Genomic DNA, 22,259 nt, shown 5'->3' with positions numbered 1-22,259 from the left:
TACGTTTGCCCCCAATGCGCGTGCTTGCTCTCTTCATCTCTCTTTGACCTGCGATGTTCTCAAATTCACATGATTTATTGATCGGTTTTTGCGAAGTTGCACGTGAGACGTCAAATGCTTTCTCTTCTCCGGCCACATCACGTAGGCCTACAGAAGTTAAACCGTATATTTATAAACATGTATTCTTGTCATAAGCAATGCAGCTTATTGCCATACACTACGCTATAAATTCACTCTTTCTTCGTCTGTAATCTATAGATTCGCATGTAATTGTCATGAAAGCAATACATTCACTCTCTAGTTACATGTTTAGCGCTGAATGCATCGCGCGCTCCGTTACTTTTCTCCGCGCGGGTTGCGCGTCGTCTCGTGGGCGGTCTTATTACACGGTGACGGCACGCGCAGTTCAGTCAGCTGTTCGCTGGACAGCAGCACCAGTTGCTTTTCTCCATCCGTGGGCGCGATGTTTTCTACAGGACTTTTGGATACCTCTCTGAATATCCACAGGCAGTTCAAACCGTGAGCTTTGCATTGCTTTCGCGTTTTTCTTTCAACCTCTTGGACTATAATCGATTTTTTTTTCTCCACTTTTTGTCTAATGTGGATGTTTACTTGCACATCTAGTATACATTATTGCAAAACAAAAAGCGGTCCTGTATATGAAAGAGAGCGATGCTTAAACCTTTGCAGCTGATGCGTTTTCCATAAGTTTACATTATTCGGGAAAAACAAGACTTGGGCTCGATTATAAGTTTGGATGTGAAGGCAAACGGAGGAACACAATGGCGAGCGATCTGAAGCCTCGGTTGTGCGTGATGAAGAAAGAAGAGAACGGCTACGGCTTTCATCTGCACGGCGAGAAAGGCAAAACCGGACAGTACATACGGAAAGTGGAGCGCGCGTCCCCGGCCGAAGCGGCGGGGCTGCGCGCGGGTGACCGTGTGGTGGAGGTGAACGGCGTGAACGTGGAAAAAGAAACGCACCATCAGGTACATCACACCTGTCGGTGACCATATTTCGCACGTTTAACATTACGCTTATTACAATTGCGTGCATTGAGGAAAGCGAGACGCTTGCAAAAATTCATTGACAAACGTGTCTCTCTTTACCCTAAAGATCCCTCATAACCTGAAGTAATTCACATCAAGCTCTTACAAATGTGCATATAGTTTATTAGTTTTACCAGAAATACATTTGGACGAACGTTTAAACTGCGTTTGCTTAATTCTGATGTAAAAAAACATTTACATTTATGTACATTTTTATCCAAAGCGACTTACATTGCATTTGTATTTGAGAACGTTTTTATCAAGACCCACATAGTTCCAGCAGTTTAGTTTGTTTTATTTCGTAGTTGAATGTTTCTTGAAGTCTTGAAGGATTGAAAGCAGCTGTCTTAAATCCAGAGGCTTTCACATCATCATAACAGCACAAGATCATGTTTCTAGATCTTTATTCAGATGTAATATTTCGTTAAAATGTTTTTTTCTCTCCCCAAAGACAAACTTTATTTCTTAAAGCAAATATCAAAACTTTTCTTAAAGCATCAATCGTGCACAATATGAGTCCATTGTAAATTTCTCCATCATCTGTCAAGAACACGCAGTGTGCATTTGAAATATATTCATTTCTGTCGTCTTGTCCTCAGGTGGTGCAGCGGATCAAGGCTGTGGAACATGAAACCAGACTGCTGGTGGTTGACCGAGAAGCGGACGAGTATTTCCGCAGTTTACGTCTCGCGTGTATGGAGGAGATGGCCATCAGAACGAGCCCTGCAGCCCCTTCACCCTCCACCAGTAAACAAGGCAATGGATCCGTGTCCAAACGCACCGAGATATCCAAACCCATCAGGAAAGCTCCATCACGGGCTACGAAGAAGGTGTGTGCGTCCTCTTCTGCTTAACCCAAAATCTTTCGACTTCATTTTTTGACATGCAAACACAATTGCACGAATTGCATCGCAATGAAGGTTGTAGTTTTAGAAGGCGCTTTTGTACAACATGCAAATATCCTATACAGGTCAAATTCTCACGTTAATCATTTAATTTTAATTGAACTACCGAAAGCTGTCCAACCACTGCCGAGCTCAAACGCTGTTGGCTTCACTCACAGATTGAAACTCTCAGGATTCTTTTACCCTCTTGGCAGTCCATGCAAACACAAAGAGAGATCTTGGAAGAGGAAGGTGTAGAACAGAAAACAAACGGGGTTCTGTAGCCGTGTTCAACTTTCCACGTAGACTGCGTTTAACTTCCAAGTTTGGCTTCACCTGTCCAAAAAATAACAAGAAAATGTGAAACCGAGCGCTCGGATAACACAAATAAGCAAATGCCAAAATAGAATAAACTTGAACAGACAGACACTACACTCACTGTGCCAAAGTATACAGGCACACATTTGGGATGCGTCTCGTACCTGCCACACCTGTATGATACTGTATGTCTGGATGTATATGATGTAGAAATAATGTGAAGGAGAGAGGGATTATAAACCTTATCAGGTTGACTCATGAATGTTTGTTTGTTAACATTAGGTAACGTTCATCCACTCCTTGATTAAAGTTGGATAAAAGAATGCTAGTCATACTAAATAACTGCATACATTCAGTTGCTGATGTGAACGGTTGGCAAAGGCGTCCGCTGGGTCTTAAAGCTGTTGTTTTGTGCGGGCAAATAGGAATTGCTAAGCAGATGAAACACTTGTATACAACCGCAGAAAAAATGAAGAGACCGTTCCAAATGTTCATCTGCAGCTATCGATTATTTTAGTAATCGAGTATTCTACTGATTTTTCCATCGATTAATCGGGTATTCGGATAATAAGTACGTTTTCTTTATTAAAGAGCAATACTAAATATACAAGAGAAAATAAGATGGGTCTCTTAAAATGAACAACTGATTTGTTTCCTTTTTAGAAAAATTTACATATTTATTGCTGAAATTGCATACTTTAATATCTGTGAAAACTAAACCTATTTAGTACATTCCATTGCCATATTACATTCAAAATGCAATATAGGCCTAATACAAATGTATAAATAAGAAACATTAATAAAAATAGAAAGAATAAATTCAAAGGTAAACAACTAACTTCAGCTTATGCATGATGCATTTAGTTTATCTAAATTAGTTTTAGTTTCTTTTTTACTATTAAATAGTAATATATTTGTCCACATAAAAATACCGAGTTAACCGGACTTTTATTTTGGCAGGTCGTCGGAAGACGCTTATTTTTTAGTGTGTTAGCTTCACTCAGTAAAATGTTCTGAAATAAACTCTCAGAGCAACTCTGGAGATGAAGTTCATGTCTTCGTGTCCTCATAAAGTGCAGTTCATTCACTCAGACACGCAGAACAGTCAGATGACGTGTAAATAACATGATTCGGCATCCACTAACGTTAGTCCGCATCTAGTTTGATGGACTCAATGCAGCCGGAAAACAAGTTTCACTCGCAAAATAGACTAAAACGAAGTAAAATAGCAGTTCACCATTTCAATAAGCTATCACTTATTTATCAGCATGAGAAACACGTGTGAGCGTGTGAACAGACTAAAATGCGTGTGTCTCACGGTGAATGCGTGAGACTTGAGAGCCCTGTAACATGAATCGAGTTTAGCGGGCTGTGCGTCAGTAATAACGGTCCGTGGGGAAACGCAGCGCTCCGTGTGTACTGTAGTTAAATGGATTAAATCAACAAAAATTCCCTCGATGATTTTTTGTATTCGAATAACTCGAGTTACTCGAGGAATCGTTTCAGCCCTAATCAGATGTACCGTGGTCATTTCAGTCCAGTCTGTTGAATTTTAACAAAATCAAACCTCAGGAGGCACACATAGTCATCCAACAGCAATGTGAAAGACTGACAGCATGACAAGACACATGAAAAATGTAATAAAAATCAAGGTTATGACATACATTTTTTTTTTACTTTTCTTTGCAGTATTTGAGGTCTTAAAAAATACTGAGCATCTTTTCTGTTATTTCTTCCTGTTTCTCCAGTTTTCATTTCTACAAATAAATGCAAATCGAAACAATTATTTGTATTTGAAATTTGGGAGAAATATTGTTAGTAGTTCAAAAAATGAAACAAAAATGATAATTTTACCTAAACACGCACCTATAAATAGTCAATAATTTTTCTCGTTTTTCTAACACACCGAGGTAGCACCCCATTCTTTCAGAAAAAAACATCTTGTTTTTTGCAGAATGCGGAAATCTACGTAATATTATATTTTCCAAACACTTTTCTTAAGGGTAAATCATTTTGGCATTTGGTGACTGACAAAGCCACCACTTTTGCGTTTGTTTTTTTTCTAGTGTTTATATGGAAACAAACCTTCAGGAATATGGAAATATTCCCTGTGATATTCCCTGTGTGTCCGGTCATTTTTTTTGGTTGACGTTTGTCACATGATCTTTTTTGCCATGTATTGTTTTAAAAACATTGGTATCCAGATGCGTTGAAAATGATTTTTAGTGTTAAACCCCCCCAGATGTGTCCGTTGGCAGTGTTTTACGGGACAGTTAATATGATTGACACCAGAGGAGCACTTAAGAACTGTACACACAGGAACGTGGGGCCATTTTTAAGAAGCGGAGAAGTCGTGAGCGTGTTGAAGGAGTCTTGAGCTATAAAATGAGAGGTCCTGTGAAGGGCCGGAAAATATAAAAACTTACAGCAGTCAAAGAGGGTTAATATGAATGTCTGAATCAAACCTGGTTCACACACATCTACAAAGACTTTCTTAGCTGGTTTCACTTCTGTAAATGTGTCTGAAACCCGGATCTCACAACCTGAGAACAACAGCAACACACGTGAGACTGGATGTCCTCTGTATTCAAAAACGCATCATAAAATATCCGTCCTATTTGTCTGTTCCAGGTTTATTCGATTTATTTTGGTTTTAATTTGTCCGTTGACTTTTTGTGGGTGTTTTAAAAGATAATATTGTTTCACAGCTGGCATAAATTAGTTCAGATTACAACAAAAGAATCAGGCACTTGAAAAGTTTTCTTCCAAATTTGCAAATGATCAGATCCAGCAAGCCGAGAACATTTGGACTCTCGCACCCTTCCAACTTTTCCCTTCCATTTTTTCCTTTCAAGGGTTCAAGGAAAACTTTCATTGTGAATACCGATCCAGCAAATCCACTGTACAGATATTCCACAGTTCTTTATAAATGTTTGAAAATTATTTTGAGTTTTTCCATTCCGTCTGTCGCTCATATGGAGGTATTACACGATCTTCTGAAGTCAAGCTAAGAATCTACAAAAAGATTCAGCAAACTGAGCACGCTTTCAGATGTGTATCTGTTAGACACAACATATGGCATTAGTGATCACCGTCTTAGTAAACACAATGTATGTGACCGTCTTGATGATGATGAATATTCGTGAAAACTGCCCCTTAAGATCTTATTTAAGATGTTGACAGACATTGGGGTCAGAGAATGTGACTGACCTACTTCCACACAAGCTTGTGATGTTTTCAGCACAGCAGATGGAGAAATGGATCTTAATGTGTCCGCCTCATAAATCTCTGTTCGTTTCTGTTTTTCAAACATCCTGAAACTGTAATGGCATAACTCAAAGCATACACGGTCTGGCTTTCTAAACAAACACGATACAAGATGAGTCTTTGAGTGCGAGAGACATGTTTTGTTTTGAGAAACGTACTTTGGTCTGAATTCAGATGGTGGAGAACCCAATGTATTTATTTGGCATACGGGTCATCTACTGTATGACAAATTGCATGAATATTGCGGTATATATATATATATATATATGAATTACAAATCCTAAAATGTAAATGAATATACAATAATGTACAAACCAGAAGAATAAACAATATACATTTAACCCTGTTATTTATATGTTTTAATTATTTTGCGCTAAATGTAAATGTATCTACATACAAACATCTGGCAGTCAACTCTTTCTGCAGGTTTGCACCTTTGACTAAGCATTTCTTAAAGGAACAGTTCATCCAAAAATTCAACCATTGACTACCATAGTAGAACAAAAATGCTGTGGAAGTCAATGGTGCCCAAAAACTGTTTGGTTACAAACATATTCCTTTGTGTTCGGCATAACAAAGAAATTCATACAGGTTTGGAAAACCTCAGTGTGAGTAGATGACACCACTTTATTTTATTTTTTGTGAACTATTCCTTAAAAGGAGAAAAGGGAGAAAATGCTTCTGCGTCTGATCTGAAAGTGCCACATGCTGAGAGGTTGATTTTGTCCGGTGTGTTGAAACCCAAGCATCATGGGAAGAGTACAGTCATTCTGTCCCTCTGAACTCAGACATGCAGTCTGAGGTTCATATGACAGCGTGTTTGTGTGTCTGCGCAGGTGACGTGTCTGCATACTTGAACATCACTCGTCACTTTTAGTTTATAAATGGACTTGTGAATGGCAAAGATTCTCTTAAACTCAGTTCTTCTGGCTCCACATTTCCATGGATACTGTACGAGTGTTCACTTTGGTTCAAAAACGCTGTATTTTCCACATACCGTGCATGCTTGTATCTCCTCTTTGCCCGCCTCTCTGAAACGCGCAGATTTTTTACAAAGCTCATGGCTCTGAAAAGCGAGGTGTGCTATGATTGGCCAGTTAACCAGTCCGTAGTGATTGGTCGAATACTGTAAGCGTGTGACGGAATTGTAACGCCTCTTACCATATTTGGAACATCAGGTTCCAAAGCAATTGTACTGACAGGTACACCCATCTTACTTGTGTATACATTTGGGCGGTCTTAGTCAAATCATACCACAAACTGATGTAGATTTGTGGGGGTGTGGTTACACGAGGCGTTTCAGGCAGGTCTGGGGGTGCATTCGCTTTTAGATAGAATGCATCTTTTGTTCCCACTCAAAATTTTACGTGTCTAATACATGCTTATAACACACCAAAGACACAGAAAAACACACACATATTCACGCCATATGACCCCTTTAATATAATTTAAAGGTCCAGTGTATGAAATTTAGCCATATCTAGTGGTGAGGTTGCGAATTGCAACCAATGGTTCACTCCACCCCTCACCCCTCCCTTTCGGCGGCTGACACAGAACTAAGATGTCATCACGTTTTCGCTTCTTTGCTGAAGGAGATAACGTATTTACAAAACGCACTCTGTAGAGCAGTTTGTCCGTTTAGGGCTACTGTAGAAACAACATGGCGACTTCCATGTAAGGGGACCCGCGGTGTATGTAGATAGAAATAGCTCATTCTAAAGTAATAAAAACATAACACTTCATTATGTAAGGTCTTTATACACCTCTGAAGATGTAGTTATGTATCTTATATTGCATTTCTGTCAATACATACCTCAAAAATTACACACGGCACCTTTAAGTTCAAGTGATTTGTAAAGCCATTTTGATCCAACTTAAAAACTTTAGTTCAAAAGCTGCCTCACATTTTTGAGTTGAATTTGTTACAGTGTTGTGTGACTCAAATGCAACATATTTCTAAACTTGATCTTTGTGCTGCTGGAATTTTAAAGTTACTCAATAATGTGGAGATGAACACAGGCTGATATCGAATAAGGCCTAATGTACATCCAGTCAGTTGTTATCACAAAATAAATCCAGACAGGCTTAAGGGTTTATTTTCCGAGAACAACTGGTTGGATATACATGATCCCTTCTTACACGGCTACTTGGCACATGAAATCATTTAAAATAACATTACAATTAACCCTGTTTGTTTTCTCAATACGTGCTTTGGTGTTATGATTTCCGAACCAAGAACAAAAACATTTGCATTTTAAATACTTAAAAAAAACACTTTACCTCTATAAATACTTTCCTTATTGTCTGATGTCACTTTTTGTTATCGAATGACATTTAAACATCTTTCTAAGTGCAGCTTTCATAAACAAACATTCTTTCGGGCCACCATAACCGTAGTTTTGTTCTGTTGCTCAGTAACGAGCTCTCGTTCTTTTCCCGCTGTGAGACGAGGGGCATCTGTGTGGAGTCCAGATGTGCGGCTCTGCTGAACATTCTTGAGCTGGAGGGGTTCAGACTGGGGTCCGGCAGCTCGCCTGACGGGGGGAGGGAACTCGAATTCCATTAAAGGGTCTGATTTGACAAAACAGACAACTGTGCACCATCTCTGAACATTAGCCAGACCTGTTTCACATCTATCTGAGAAGCTGAACGTGTTACTTGAGGCAGACGGCCCATCCCGTCGCTCTGTTATTGGGTGTGTTCGAGGAGAGACATGATGCTTGCTGCAGGAAAACATTTAATTTGACTGCAAGCCTGTAGCGAGCTGTGGTTTTCTGGTTTTGAAGTTTTAAGCTTGACATGTTAAAAAGCATTTAACAGCACTGCTAAAATAATGAGTCGCTGTGGGAGCGGCGCTTTGAACGACACATTGAAATCGCTTGAATAATTCCCAGGACAGCAGTTACGAGCTGCGTTTTGCAACATTTCATAACTGACCCTAATGAACCGAAGTGAGGCCGGATGAGACGAGAGATTACAGACTTTCTGTGATGAGATTTCGCGCAGGTTCACATATACAGGATATCAGGAGGAGTGATGTGATGTAACTAAGCAGGTCACACCGTGTAGGAAAGCACACATGAAGTTCATGCTCTCGCTCTCTCTCGCCTTCTCTCTCTCGCTCTCTCCTTCTCTCGCTCTCTCCTTCTCTCGCTCTCTCGCTCTCTCACCCTCTCTCTCTCGCGTGCTCTCTCTCGCCCTCTCTCTCTCGCGCTCTCTCGCTATCTCTCGCTCTCTCTCTCTCGCGCTCTCTCGCTATCTCTCGCTCTCTCCTTCTCTCGCTCTCTCGCTCTCTCGCCCTCTCTCTCTCGCGTGCTCTCTCTCGCCCTCTCTCTCTCGCGCTCTCTCTCTATCTCTCGCTCTCTCTCTCTCGCGCTCTCTCGCTCTCTCTCTCTCTCTCTCTCTCTCTCTCTCTCTCTCTCTCTCTCTCTCTCTCTCTCTCTCTCTCTCTCTGCGCTCTCTGCGCTAATATATCGCTTCTTCTTTCGCTCGCTCTATCGACAACGTCTCTCTCTCGTCGCGCCTCTTTCATCGCTATCCTTCGCTCTTCTCATCGATCTCTCTTCGTAATCTCTCATCTGCTTAATTCTTCTCGCCTTAGTTGTTCTTCTCGGATCTCTCTTCTCAGGCTCGTCTCGCTCTCATCTCTCTCGTCCTCTCTCACTGTCGCTATCTGCTCTCTCTCACTGTCGCTATATGTCTAATGCCTCTCTCTTCAGCGCTCTCGTCGTCTCTCTCGTCTCTTATCATATGGCTATCATGCGCTCTCTTTCGCTCTTCTCGCCTCAACTATCTTCGTCTCATTTCTTCCAGCTCGTCTATGCATCTCTTCGTCTCTTATCTGTGTCTCTCGCTGCGATCTCTCATGTCTGCTCGCTCTTCGTCTCTCGCTCTTCTCGCTCGGCTCTCTTCTTCGTCGCTCGCTATTGATCTCTCTCTTCGCCGCTATCATCGTCTCTTCGCTGCGTCCGGTGCTTCTCCGCTCGTCGTCTGCGCTTCTTCCTGCGTGGCGGAGCGATCGTGATACGTTCGAAACATTGCGGCGCTGGTCTGTCTGCGTACTGAGAACTCGCTACCGTCGGGCTTTTGTCTCTTTCTCTCTCTCTCTCTCTCTCTCTCTCTCTCTCTCTCTCTCTCTCTCTCTCTCTCTCTCTCTCTCTCTCTCTCTTCTCTCTCTCTGCTCTCTCTCTCTCTCTCTCTCTCTCTCTCTCTCTCTCTCTCTCTCTCTCTCTCTCTCTCTCTCTCTCTCTCTCTCTTCTCTCTCTCTCTCTCTCTCTCTCTCTCTCTCTCTCTCTCCTCTCTCTCTCTCTCTCTCTCTCTCTCTCCTCCTCTCTCTCTCTCTCTCTCTCTCGCTCTATCCTATTCTCTTGCGTCCTTTCCTCGTCGGCGCTCTCTTTAGTCGCAGCATCTCTTTTCAGGCTCTAAAATCTCTCTCGCTCTTTTCTTCGTTCTCGCTCTTTTCTTCTTCACTGGCTCTATCATCTCTCGCCTAGTTCTCTCTATCTATCTCCTTCTCAGTAGTCTCTCGCTCATCTGTTCTCGCCTCTCTCTCATCTCTCATGCGCTCTCTCGTCGCTGAGCTTCATCTCTCTCTCCGCTCCTCTTCTTATCTCTTTTCTCGTCGTCCTACTCGAGCTTCTCATCTGCTCTCTCCTCGCTATCTTCTCTCTGCGTATATCTTCATCTATCTCTCCCCTTCGTGCTCTCATTTCCTTCGTTCCTCGACTAGTTCCTCCCGTCTCTCTGTCTTGTCGTCTTGCTCTTTATCTCTCTGTCTCCTCGTTTCGATCTTCGTGAACGGAGGGTCATCCTCGGCCTCCGGTTCGCAGCGAATGGGTGTCTCTCACTGCTCTCGTCGTCTCCTCATTCGTCGCTTCTCTTAGTTCGCTCTCTCTCTCTCGCTCTATCGCTCTCTCTCGCTCTATCGCTCTCTCTCGCTCTATCGCTCTCTCTCGCGCTCTCTCTCTATCTCAAAAAACAGGAGGGCTATATTTGGATGGATTATAAAAAAATTCCATTAGTATTTTTTTAATCAATTTTTATATCCAGAGGTAATGATTTCATTTACATTATGTCAGTCACATTTTACAATCAAGTGTCATTCATAAGCATTAGTAAATATAGCTAGCATGAACTTGCAATGAAAACAATGAAACTTGCAATGAAAACAAAAATTAGGGCTGTCAAACAATTAATCACATGCAGAATAAGTTTTGTAGAATGTGTTTACATAATATATGTCTGTGTTCTGTATATATAAATTTTGTATTTATAAACACATACACATCCATGTATATATATTTAGGAAATATTTATATGTATTTATTTATATTTACCAATAATTGAAATTATATATATATACAGTATATATATTGAATCTTATTGTAAAGTGTTAACGTCATGTCTTTATTATGAGGCGTTGTGAATAGAAAAGTATGTGAGCTGAGCTTCTGCTCTCTTACACTCACAGAACGTGTTTCTGGGGGAGGAAGTTGTGTCGCAAGCGGTCGGGAATTCGGTGTAATTGATTCAACATGTTCGCGAGGGGTCACGCCGCTACGAGGGGGGCGGCGTAACACAACACCACAGACCGAAGATGGTTTGTGGTCTGGAAATGGATTAGTTGTGAATGAGGCTAACGTGTAGCAATGCTTCATCATGGACAGAGTTGATGGCTCTTTATAGAATAACTTTTCAGAGGACAGATGTTATGTGGTGGTCTCGCTTATGTCAAACTTGTTACAAAATCCAGTTTAAAATCTCTGTATGTATTGCACGGGACAGTATTCGCATAAATATGATTGTATTTGTATGCGTTTCCATTCTCCACCCTGCGGTGGTCTGCCCGTGTGATCCCTCCTGTGTTTCCTGCTGGGGGTGAATGACCTGTAAGGCATCGGTGTCGGTCAGGGCCCCTCGTCCTGTCGCCTGGGTCCCTCACGGGTCAACGGCTGTCGTGTGGAGAATGTGTGCGCTGGTCTGATAACATGGGTGTGGGCTCGCGTGCCGTCATCAATGTGCACAAACACATGAGAAGGAACACTACACAGAAAACTCCAGTTCAGTTTTGTTCTTAACTGGCACACACGCTCTTTTTCAAACCATACTAACCACTCTTGATGTCTGAATAGATGGCTTCCTTCTAAAGAATAAAATGACTGATTCGAGATATACTGTATATAGAGAGACTATTCAACATTATTTTCAGCTTGTCTGAATGTACTATTTATAGGTAAAATGATCATTTTTGTTTCATTCTGTGAACTACGAACAATATTTCTCCCAAATATCAAATGAAAATATTGTTTAGATTTGCATTTATTTGCAGAAATGAAAACTGGAGAACGGGTGGAAATAACAATAAAAGATGATCTGTATTTCAGACCTCAAATTCTGCGAAGAAAGTTTATATTCACTTTTAGGCAATACAGTAATACTTATACATGTATTTAGGAAACGTTCAATAATCATTATTTTTTATGTTATAACTTTGATCTTAATCATAGCTTTCATGTGTCTTGTCATGCTGTCAGTCTTTCACATTGCTGTTAAATGACTTTGTGTCACTGAGGTTTGATTTTGTTGAAATTCAACAGACCCTGGACTGAAATGACCACAATACGTCTAGAAATGCTGCTTAAATGAAAATGAAAGTGAGGTTCCTTTACAGTAAGAAATGTTCCCTTAAAAGTCAGCATGTCTATGTAGACAGCAGGCAGCTAGGTCGCTCTAGCCATATTTGATTGAAAAGTTCAATTAAACTCCTTTTAACAAGACTAGGTTATGTTTAATTATAGATTTGACTTATTTGAAAGATTTTCTTGTTTTATAATGTAGTGTTGTACCCTTTAAACGTTCATTCAGCTATGTTGTTTGTACAGGTTTAACATGTTCTGTGGTTTTCTCACATGTCCAGCTTTGAGAGGGTTAATGATAGTCACGCGTGAGAAAACCCAGAGGTCCTTGTGTCAATAATTCAGAAGCGTCTGTATCATTTTACAAGCGCATGCTTTCACGCACACGCGCAAGGTTTGTTTTGACAGGAAGTTTCAGGAATTCTTTGTGCCGCATCTGATGTTCTCCCGAGTGTTTTCCTGTAGTCATCCGCACATATCTGTGTTTCAGCCGGAACAGAAAGCTCAGGACGCGGGAGTAATGGGAAGAGGGCGTAATGCCAGAGAGCACTGGGGTGGAAATATTATAAACCTGATGGGTCATCAGAGAGATGGATTTGCACTGAATCTCACAGTTGAACAGTGGAAGTGTCCGAAACACAAAGAGAAATGCTTGTTCCACCCACCAGACCCGAGAGCTTCACTTTCTCTCCTCTCTGGTGTGTCAGTAACAGTAGTTCCTCTGTCAGGCTCAGAGCACTGTAGGTGGGACAGATGTGTTATTGGCTCTGTGTGAAATGACTGGATGGTTGTGAATATGCTGTTCTGTGTTGTACATTCAACGTCTACTGTCTCTGTCTATGAGATCTTTCTCACTGTCAATCAAATTTCTCTCATCACAGCAAACAGCTTCAAGCACAAGATCCAATCACAGACCATGAGAATGTCGGCTATTCATCGCAAATTGAGCTTTCAAGCTTCTTGGACAATTGAGATGAATAGAAAAAAATCTGTCTGTCTATCTATTTGTTTGTCTGTCTTATCTGCCCGTCTGTCTATCTGTCTGTCTGTCTGTCTGTCTTATTCCTCCGATCTGTCTGTCTGTCTGTCTTATTCCCTCTGATCTGTCTGTCTCTCTATCTTATCTGCTAATCTATCACTCATCTATTTGTCTATCTATTTGTTTATCTGTCTGTCTGTTTGTCCGTCTGTCTGTCTCTATGTGATTTAAAAAGTACAACATGTTTACTCTATCGGTTTATCTGCCTGCCTGCCTGTCTGTATCTATCGGTCCCTCTGTCTGTCTGCCTGCCTGCCTGTCCATCTATCTATTTATCTGTCTGTCTGTCTGTCTGTCTGTCTGTTTATTTGCCTGTCTGTCCATCTGTCTGTCTGTATCTATCGGTCCCTCTATCTGTCTGTCTGTCTACCTCCCTGCCTGCCCATCTGTCTATTTATGTCTGTCTGTCTCTTTTCCTCTGTTCTGTTCTGTCTGTCTTATTTCCTCTGTTCTGTCTGTCTGTCTTATTTCCTCTGTTCTGTCTGTCTGTCTTATTTCCTCTGTTCTGTTCTGTTCTGTCTGTCTGTCTGTCTGTCTTATTTCCTCTGTTCTGTTCTGTCTGTCTGTCTGTCTGTCTTATTTCCTCATTTATTGGTCTGTCTGTCTGTCTGCCTGCCTGCCTGCCTGCCCGCCCATCTGTCTATTTATATGTCTGTCAGTCTGTCTGTCTTATTTCCTCTGTTCTGTCTGTCTGTCTTATCTGCTCATCTATTTGTCTATCTATTTGTTTATCTGTCTGTCTGTCTGTCTGTCTTATCTGCTCATCTTTTTGTTATCTGTCTGTCTGTCTGTCTTATGCTTTCTTATGCTGAAATGTTCTGCTTTGTAGATGTGCTGTGATTAAAGATGTTTTGATCATTTATTTGTACAGTATGTGCTTTTACAGTTCTTACAGTAGTGTTTGTTTGTGTGATTAATGTCCAGAATATCTTCAACCTTTGACCTTCCATTAAATTACTTCCCCTTCGATAAAATCCACAAACACATAGGAATTTCTATAAACAAATGAATAGTTATACTTAGTGGTATTTGCTAAGCCAAGCATAAGAGGGTGTCCTCATGTAACCTGTGTACTATGTTCTCTTAAAGCCAACAGTTATGTTGTCCATAATAGACTTCATTGTGGTTGCTATGGCGACATGATGCAAGTGCATGTTTTCCTCTAGACTGCTCCTGTTGGAGATGTTCTAGAGCTCTTTACTTGGACACATTAATACTTCTTCACATGACGTTATTTATAGACCCAGATTCTTCTGTATATCTAGTGGCCTTGGATTCTGTGTTCACCTGACCAGTTATACCATCTTGAATGAATAGTAAATTTCATAGCTAAAATCTTATTTTTGGTTTGTCATGCTACTTTGTAGTCTTCTGTTAAATTCTACTGCACATTTTATAAGGAAAATATAAACGACTATATCTGACTAAATCTGTTCTCCTATTAAGCTCACGATTTCTTTTATAAATCCATGTCAAGGTTTTTATTCAAAGCTTTATCTGTAGTTTTACATTTGTTATTAAGTGTCTGTTTCTCATATCTCGGGAGGTTCAGCCATCATCAGACTCCTCACGCAGAGATCCATCTGAGCTTCTGCCGAGACTGTGTCTCCTCGTCCGGTCCGAGACGGGTTACGGCTTTAACCTGCACAGCGAGAGGTCAAGACCGGGTCAGTACATGCGGGCCCTGGACCCCGGCTCACCCGCAGACCGCGCTGGACTCAAACCGCAGGACAGACTCATAGAGGTGAGAGACAGAGCACAAATTATCCTCTTTCTCTGGCTTTTAAGTAACGTGAAATTGCCGGTTTAACGCAGTTGGTTTCCCAAGAATTGTGCAAATCAAATAACAAATAATAAATATAGACAATTTATGCTTAAATTAATGCAAAGGGTAAAAAAGACATTTTTAACACTTATGTGTCAGTTTCAGCAATAAAACGTCTGTAATAGAAAGAAAGGGATGTGTTTTATCAATCCCATGGGGACATTTGTTGAAATCTGATGGCTTACATGTGTGTGTTGGCAGTTTACTTACACACATGTGCATGATGATTCCACCCACGCTTTCTAAATTCACACGCTGAGAGCGTCCATCACATTGAGAGGCATGTGGGCGGCATGCGATGACTCTCACTAAACGTTTCTGTTCTTCACAAAATGAGTCGAGAAGTAACCATACTGTAAACCTATTTACATTAACATCAGAAATCAGTCAATTTGAATGCATTTTCACAAAAATAATTACACTTTATCACAAATGCATCCAGTAGTTTATGAGCCGGTTTCAGTAGTCGTTGCTGTAAATTCATACATTTTTATACTGTTTATCATAGAGTTCGTAATTTAAAGAGTACTGCGGCATGGCCTGTGTACTACAGTCACCTGTTGATGTTGTGTGAGAGGTTTTGTTTCATTAGACCTGTTACAGTAGATTACAACACATGGCACAGCTTTCCTAGAGGACAATGATATTGCTCAGAGGTTTCTCTTTTATAGCTCAGGAGAATTGATGTTGAGTTTTTAGTAGCGTTTCATTCAGATTACATGTTTCTCTTAAAATTGTTTAAACGAAGGAGAAGGTTGTTAAAATACATTAAGAGCTGTAGCATAAATGTAAAGGTAAAATCATCAGGATTTGTGTAAATCTGATGAGAAATGTTTGAGTTCATGAGATCTTCAATAATATTGACTTTTGATTGCAGACTTGACAAATATGAGCTCAGTTTGAGACATTCTTGAGATCTCTTCTCTAATGGAGACATTTGTAAGATATGTATAGATATGAGACGCTGATCACCCAAAAATGAAAATTCTGTCATCATTTACTCACCCTAAGATTGTTCCAAAGCTGTGCATTTTTTTTTGTTCTGCTGACACAAAGGGAATATTTGGAAGAATGTCAGTAACCAAACAGATCTCATCCCCCATTGACTCCCATAGTATTTATTTTCCCTACTATGGCAGTAAATGGGGGATGAGATCTGTTTGGCTACTGACATTCTTCCAAATATCTTCCTTTGTGTTAGGCAGAACAAAGAAATGTATACAGGTTTGGAACAATCTGAGGGTGAGTAAATGATGACAGAATTTTCATTTTTGGGTGGACTGTACCCTTTAAGCATATTTACTATTTGCTCTCCATTTATTCTCATTAAAGTCTCGAAATAACTGAGATATTAAAGAGATCTGTGATTTTTCAGACGGGTTTCTTTGTCAATGATTTTGAAGCAGCAGTGTGTAGCCCAGAGTGTAATTTTTATTGATTTCTTGATTTAATTCTTATTTCATTTATTTTAGGGCTGTCAAACAATTAATTACGATTAATTGCACCCAGAATAAATGTTTGTGTTTACATAATGTCTCTGTACTGTGCCTAATAATTTTGTACTTTGAACACATACACATATATTTAGGAAATATTTGTATGTATTTTTTATATACATATTATTTAAATGATATATACATGTTTATTATTTTTATATTTTTCTCTAATATAAATATATATATATGCAATTAATCGCAATTAATTGGATACGATAACCGTGACAGACCTAATTTGTTTGTAACTGATTGTACTTTTTACAACTACAATCAGTTACATGTAATTATAAATGCATTGAATCATTCAAAAATCTCCTTTAAAACTCATAGACAAACCAGGTCACTTTTTGGACAGTATGTTTTTCATCCATGGTAGCCTATCATGTAAACATTGTGTATAATGACCAAATTAATAATAATATTAATGCTAATGATTACCAGATTATGAGTTCAAAGTAAAACCAAATCAGGTGCTCTCGACCTTCATTCTTGATTTCACCCCATCTTTCACCGTTCTTTGATTCTCTCCATATCTCTACCGGCTGTTGTTCTCACCTTCTGTCCCCTGTAAGCCCCGCCCCCTTGAGTTCTCCTCAGTGGATAAAAGCGCCCCTCTTTCCTCTGTCAGGTCACTGATACCTGAAACCCACACGACTGCCCGTGCGGCCACAGCAACACACATTCATATTTGATGATGTTCAGTTGAAAACAGCACACGCTCCATCTGTGTTCAGGACACACCGGGTGATAAAGTGGCCTTCAGCAGCAGGCCAGCGCTCTGCGAGCTTCTTTTTGTTTTGATTGATTCGGTTGTAATTTGGGTAAAATGTCTGTCCTCCATTCGGCTGACTAGGAACCACAAAACATGTTGCTAAGCAACCAATAGAGGGGCAGTATAACCTGTGAAATAGGTTTAGGAAGAGGGAAGCAAACCCTTTATATCTGATGAAAGACACAAATGTGAACCTGATAGAATGAAGTTAATGGGACAGGGGGACCGCCATCAAATACTGTAGACAGTCCCAGAAATCCCCTGCTTGATGCGTTTGTTTTATCTAGAAATGCACAATATTTTATCAATTATATATTTAACATATTACCATTTTTTAACAAGATATTGTATTGATGAAACATATGTGGGAATGTACTGGAAAATATTATGCAATGAATTAATACAATTTCATCTGCTCATTTTCAAGCGATGTATTTTTCAATTTATTATAATACTATAATATATTATTATTAACAATGTCTCATTGTCTCATTTTTATATATTTAATTATTCATATATTTAAAATATATATTAAATGTAATTTCATAGATTGACAATAATTGATGTAGAGGATATTATATTTTCTTTGCATGATGATTAACCAATATTTTTTATAATTTTTCAAAAATGAGCATGTTATACTGTTTTGTAGCTCTTATCAAGTGTTTCAGTATTTAATCTCTCGCTCTCTCTTTCCACAGGTAAATGGTGTAAACATTGAAGGTATGAGACACGCTGAAGTTGTGGCCTTCATCAAGAACGGAGGGAACGAGACGCGTTTGCTGGTGGTGGATCCAGATACAGACGAACATTTTAAGAAGATGGGCATCACCCCCACCAGCATTCATGTCAAAGGTACAGAGTTAAAGAAGGGTCAAACAGTTTACGCTGTATTGTTTTGTTTATAGGGCGCAAATTTAAAATCAAACAAATCTGTGGCTTCAAATAATGCTTCCATAACTGCTTAAAACCTGTTTCATGTGAGTTTTTCACAGGATGGAAAGTGAATTTGGAGCAGTATGTGCATAGAAAGTGCATAAAATACACTTGATTTAAATACACGACACTGTATTTCAGTGCATACACCTGGAGGATGTTGGACCACAGGTGCAGATGAGAACAGCACTCAAAACTGAATTCTCTATATTGCACAATAAGTCTAATAAATGCGATTTGAGGGGGAGTTGAATGTTTTTGGCGCTCTAGAGGTTTAGAATCAGACAGATGCTCAGCTTTCTCTCTGTACAGGTGTCTGTCTCTGGACGGAGGCCATTAAACGTTGGGCTGAAGGCCATTTTGGTCATTGAATGTTGCGCGAGTCTCGTTCTGTTTGCCAGCTGTCCGGCTCCTAACATACGGGTCGGATTAAGGTTAAATTGAGGCGAGCACCTTGAACAGGCTATTGAAAGATATCTCAGATAATCACTAGCTGGCAGGAACCGTCCTTTTTTTCCGCATGACAGACCCCCGATTTGGTCGACTCGGGGGTCATTAGTTCTATTTGCGTTTCAGTCGAGGTGTCTAAATCCGCAGACCTTCAGCTTTTCAGCATAAATGACCCAGTTTAGTTTGATCACGACACACAAATACTGTAGGTTGACTGAAGGACCAGAACAAGGTTTTTCATGCTGTATGACTCATGTTCTGTCCATAATCTGCACTATACTGTAGCAGCTCGTCATTCATCCTTATTTTTGTGGAACACAAAAGATGTTTTGAGAAACGTCTCGGTGGTTTTGTGTTTATACAATGGAAGTGGGGTCCAATGTCGTTCGGTTACCGACATTCTTCAAAATATATTCTGTTGTTTTCTGCAGAAGAAAGATAGTCATACAGGTTTAAAAGGGTGAATAACTAATGAAAGAGTTTTTATTTGTGGGCGAACTATCCCTTCAAAAAGGCGTTTCATGATGTGGTTGACTAATATGGCAGGCTTCTTGGAGTTATACTGACACCTGGTGGTTGCTCAGGTTGTGACAGTGTTGCTTTAAGTTTCATAAGAGATCTCAACAATATGTAGTATTTTTACCTAAAACTTCTCAACCACATGGGGGAACCCGTGAGCAGAAGTTCTATGGTGCGGCTTTAAATGAAGATATTTGTTAGTTTTTTCCCCGGAAGAAATATCTGAGACTTAAGCCGAAGTTTCCATTTTGCTCCAGTTAATCTCTTTAATGTCTTGGAGAAATCATGGCGATATTAAAGAGATCTTCTGTGATCTTAAGGGTTTTTAAAAGTACAATTTATTTCTTTAAAGTTTAAATTCTATAGGTAGACATCTATAGTAATCTATACGAAGTGCAAATGTCTTTGTTTACGCCTTTCATCAGGTCCATTTCACAAACCCTTTTGATCTTAAAGATGACTGAACCGAGCTTTGATCTTTCTTCCCTAAACAGATTTCGATGAGTCCATTACAAACGGCTCCTCGAGCCCTCACGTGAACGGCATGTCCTCAAGGTCGACACACTCTGACACCAGCAGTCAAGACGTGAACACACAGGTGGGGGAGTAGTTCATGACAGAATTGTCGCTTTTGGGTGGAGTATCTCTTTATTGCATCCTTAAATGCATCCACTTAAATGTGCATCGAGTCGAAATTCATCCGTGTGTGTGTTTGTGTAGATCTCGAGGGACAGCAGCAGTCACACCCTCGACCCGTTTGAGGAAATGGGTCTGTGCCTGAGCCCCACGGCAGCGGAGGCGAAGGAGAAAGCTTACGCCAAGCGCGCTAAAAAAAGAGCTCCGCAGATGGACTGGAACAAGAAACACGAGATTTTCAGCAATTTCTGAATCGTGAAAAGACACGCGAACATAAACACGCACTTGCTGATGTGTGATGCCCTGGACACCCGACTGCTTTTGACGGAAAAGACTATTTTTGTAGAAAAGAGAAAACTTTCATCATAAAAAGAACAATTCACCAGTGGAGAAGACATGAGCTACGCTATATCTTTAAACAACATATGAAAAAGCAAAACCTGGCCTGTCTTCCTCATTTTGTTTTCATTCATTTGACTTAAAAATCGTGCATTAACAATAACGCCAAAAAATTTACATTTGGATTACGATACTTGGACAAACCAAACCGTTTGGACGCTGTTAGGTCAATGGGACACAATCCAATATTCCATATAGAATGACCAATTGAATGAAGCTTTTTTATGTTGTAGGTTTTATGAATCATTACTTATGAAGGAATCTTTGCCAAAGACACAAGCCGATCTGCCCATGTTTTAGCCCTAAGGATTGTTTTATTCGAAGCGATCAAGGGAAGTACCACTCGTATAGTGCTGTGGAATTATTGAGCTTTCAGAAAGGAAGAAAACTGGAAAAACAAGCAAGACGGTTCACTTCTTCAACACTAGAGGGCGCTGTTGGTGGACTTTTGCTCTTCGTTGTGACAGAAGCGCATGGATGGAGTTTAGCAGATTTTTATCGCAACCAACAGAGGGACCCAAACCGTTGACAGTGCTATAAAACTGGGATTTATGAGATGAAAGAGGGGTTATGAAGTTATACCCAGTGTGAGATGTGTTGAAAACCTGACAGACAGTTAGCATGCTAGAAAAGTGGAATCAAAAGCAATCAAACTCATTGTAAAACAAAAATGCATCTACACATGCACAAGTTATAGATGTTGGAAAAAGTATTGATGCTGTGAGAATGAATTAGATGTACACAATACACAACCCACTCATCTCATGAATGTTTAACACGGGTCGATTGAATAAGACCACCACTTAGTATCTGACCCCCCTATTGGTGGAGTCCAAAAATCAAGGTCAATAATGCAGACAATCCGAGTGCTATATACATTTACAGCACGCATTATGTGATATGTTAACATTAGCATTACTTTCATTTCCCTAAATAATTCATGATACATTCCATGTTTGTAATGTAGTATTAATGTAGTCAAGTAGTTTTTGTTTCAGCGTTTCCTTTTCGTTCCCCCGGTGCTGACATTGAGCACAATGGGAAATCATTTACTATCAGAATATATGAGTATTATTTTTATCAATAAAGTGTGATATTCACATTCAAAATCATGTTTGTCAGAAAGTGTGGTGTAGCTGTACTTCCACGTGTTGTTGAACAACTTTACCACATTAATAGTTTAGTATAGACCACTGTGCAAGATGTAAACACTAATCTAGAAGCACTGCTGTTTTCATTAAAAAAGTCTTACATATACAATTAAATTGTAAGAAACATTTTGATTCGGTTATAAATTGGTTTTGTTTACGTCTCCTGCAGTGGTCTATACAGAACTATACAGTATGCTCTATAGTCAATTCTAGTTACTATACTATAGTGATATATATTTACTATAATATATTCTAGTATTCTGTAGTATTCATTATATTAAATTGATAAACTGTAGTATATACTGTAGTATACTTTTACTATAGTCAAAGTTTTCAAAACTAGCATCTAGAATTTTAATATCTTACTATAATAATAATAACTATAATAATGCCATAATATTTTATTAAAATACTACAGTTTGCTACATGCATTTTTCATGTGGGTATGTTTTTAATCGTTGTTGACAAAGCAGATACAGTTATATAGTATAATCGCAAAGTAATCACACTTTTCAACAAGAATTACACACATTAAATATTACGGTATATATTTAATATAAATAATAAAATGAATAACAATAAACCATTTTTGGTTAGCAAATTGGGTATAAAACTCTTGGTCAACATAAGCAGTTTTTTATTTTTTATCCCAAACATAAACGGCATTAGTCAACTATAGTTTAAACAATAACAACATCAGCAGTAACTGTAATGGTAACCCAGATTTGTAATAAATGCCATGGCTTACTATATTATTTTTAACTTGAATACATTTTCAAAGAAAATTAAGATGAATGAATTCATAAATCTTCATTTGGTGCCGCTAATTTTAAAATAATTGTTGTCACCAGTATACAGCAGACATGATCTCTGCAAATAAGTT

General features: G+C 39.5%; 1 protein-coding gene across 3 annotated transcripts; it reads left to right on the top strand.

The window, feature by feature from the left end:
- The first annotated feature begins 430 nt into the window (after positions 1-430).
- On the top strand, positions 431-21,320 carry LOC130561929 (Na(+)/H(+) exchange regulatory cofactor NHE-RF2). 3 transcript variants are annotated; one of them, XM_057346602.1, is made up of 6 exons: positions 431-989; positions 1,649-1,879; positions 14,745-14,936; positions 17,987-18,140; positions 19,685-19,788; positions 19,911-21,320. In XM_057346602.1, exons 1-6 carry the CDS (start codon positions 783-785, stop codon positions 20,076-20,078), a joined length of 1,056 nt encoding a protein of 351 aa, XP_057202585.1. In that variant the 5' UTR covers positions 431-782; the 3' UTR covers positions 20,079-21,320. The 3 variants fall into 3 exon arrangements, with proteins under 3 accessions (XP_057202585.1, XP_057202584.1, XP_057202586.1); XM_057346601.1 differs by having other exon boundaries at positions 14,739-14,936; XM_057346603.1 differs by having other exon boundaries at positions 14,739-14,936; positions 19,685-19,825; positions 19,911-20,017.
- The last annotated feature ends 939 nt before the right edge of the window (positions 21,321-22,259 follow it).

Source organism: Triplophysa rosa, linkage group LG11 (assembly GCF_024868665.1).
Source record: "Triplophysa rosa linkage group LG11, Trosa_1v2, whole genome shotgun sequence".
In the NCBI taxonomy this organism is placed as follows: domain Eukaryota; kingdom Metazoa; phylum Chordata; class Actinopteri; order Cypriniformes; family Nemacheilidae; genus Triplophysa; species Triplophysa rosa.
Note: the sequence above shows the minus strand (reverse complement) of the source record. Positions and strands in the feature narration are given on the sequence as shown.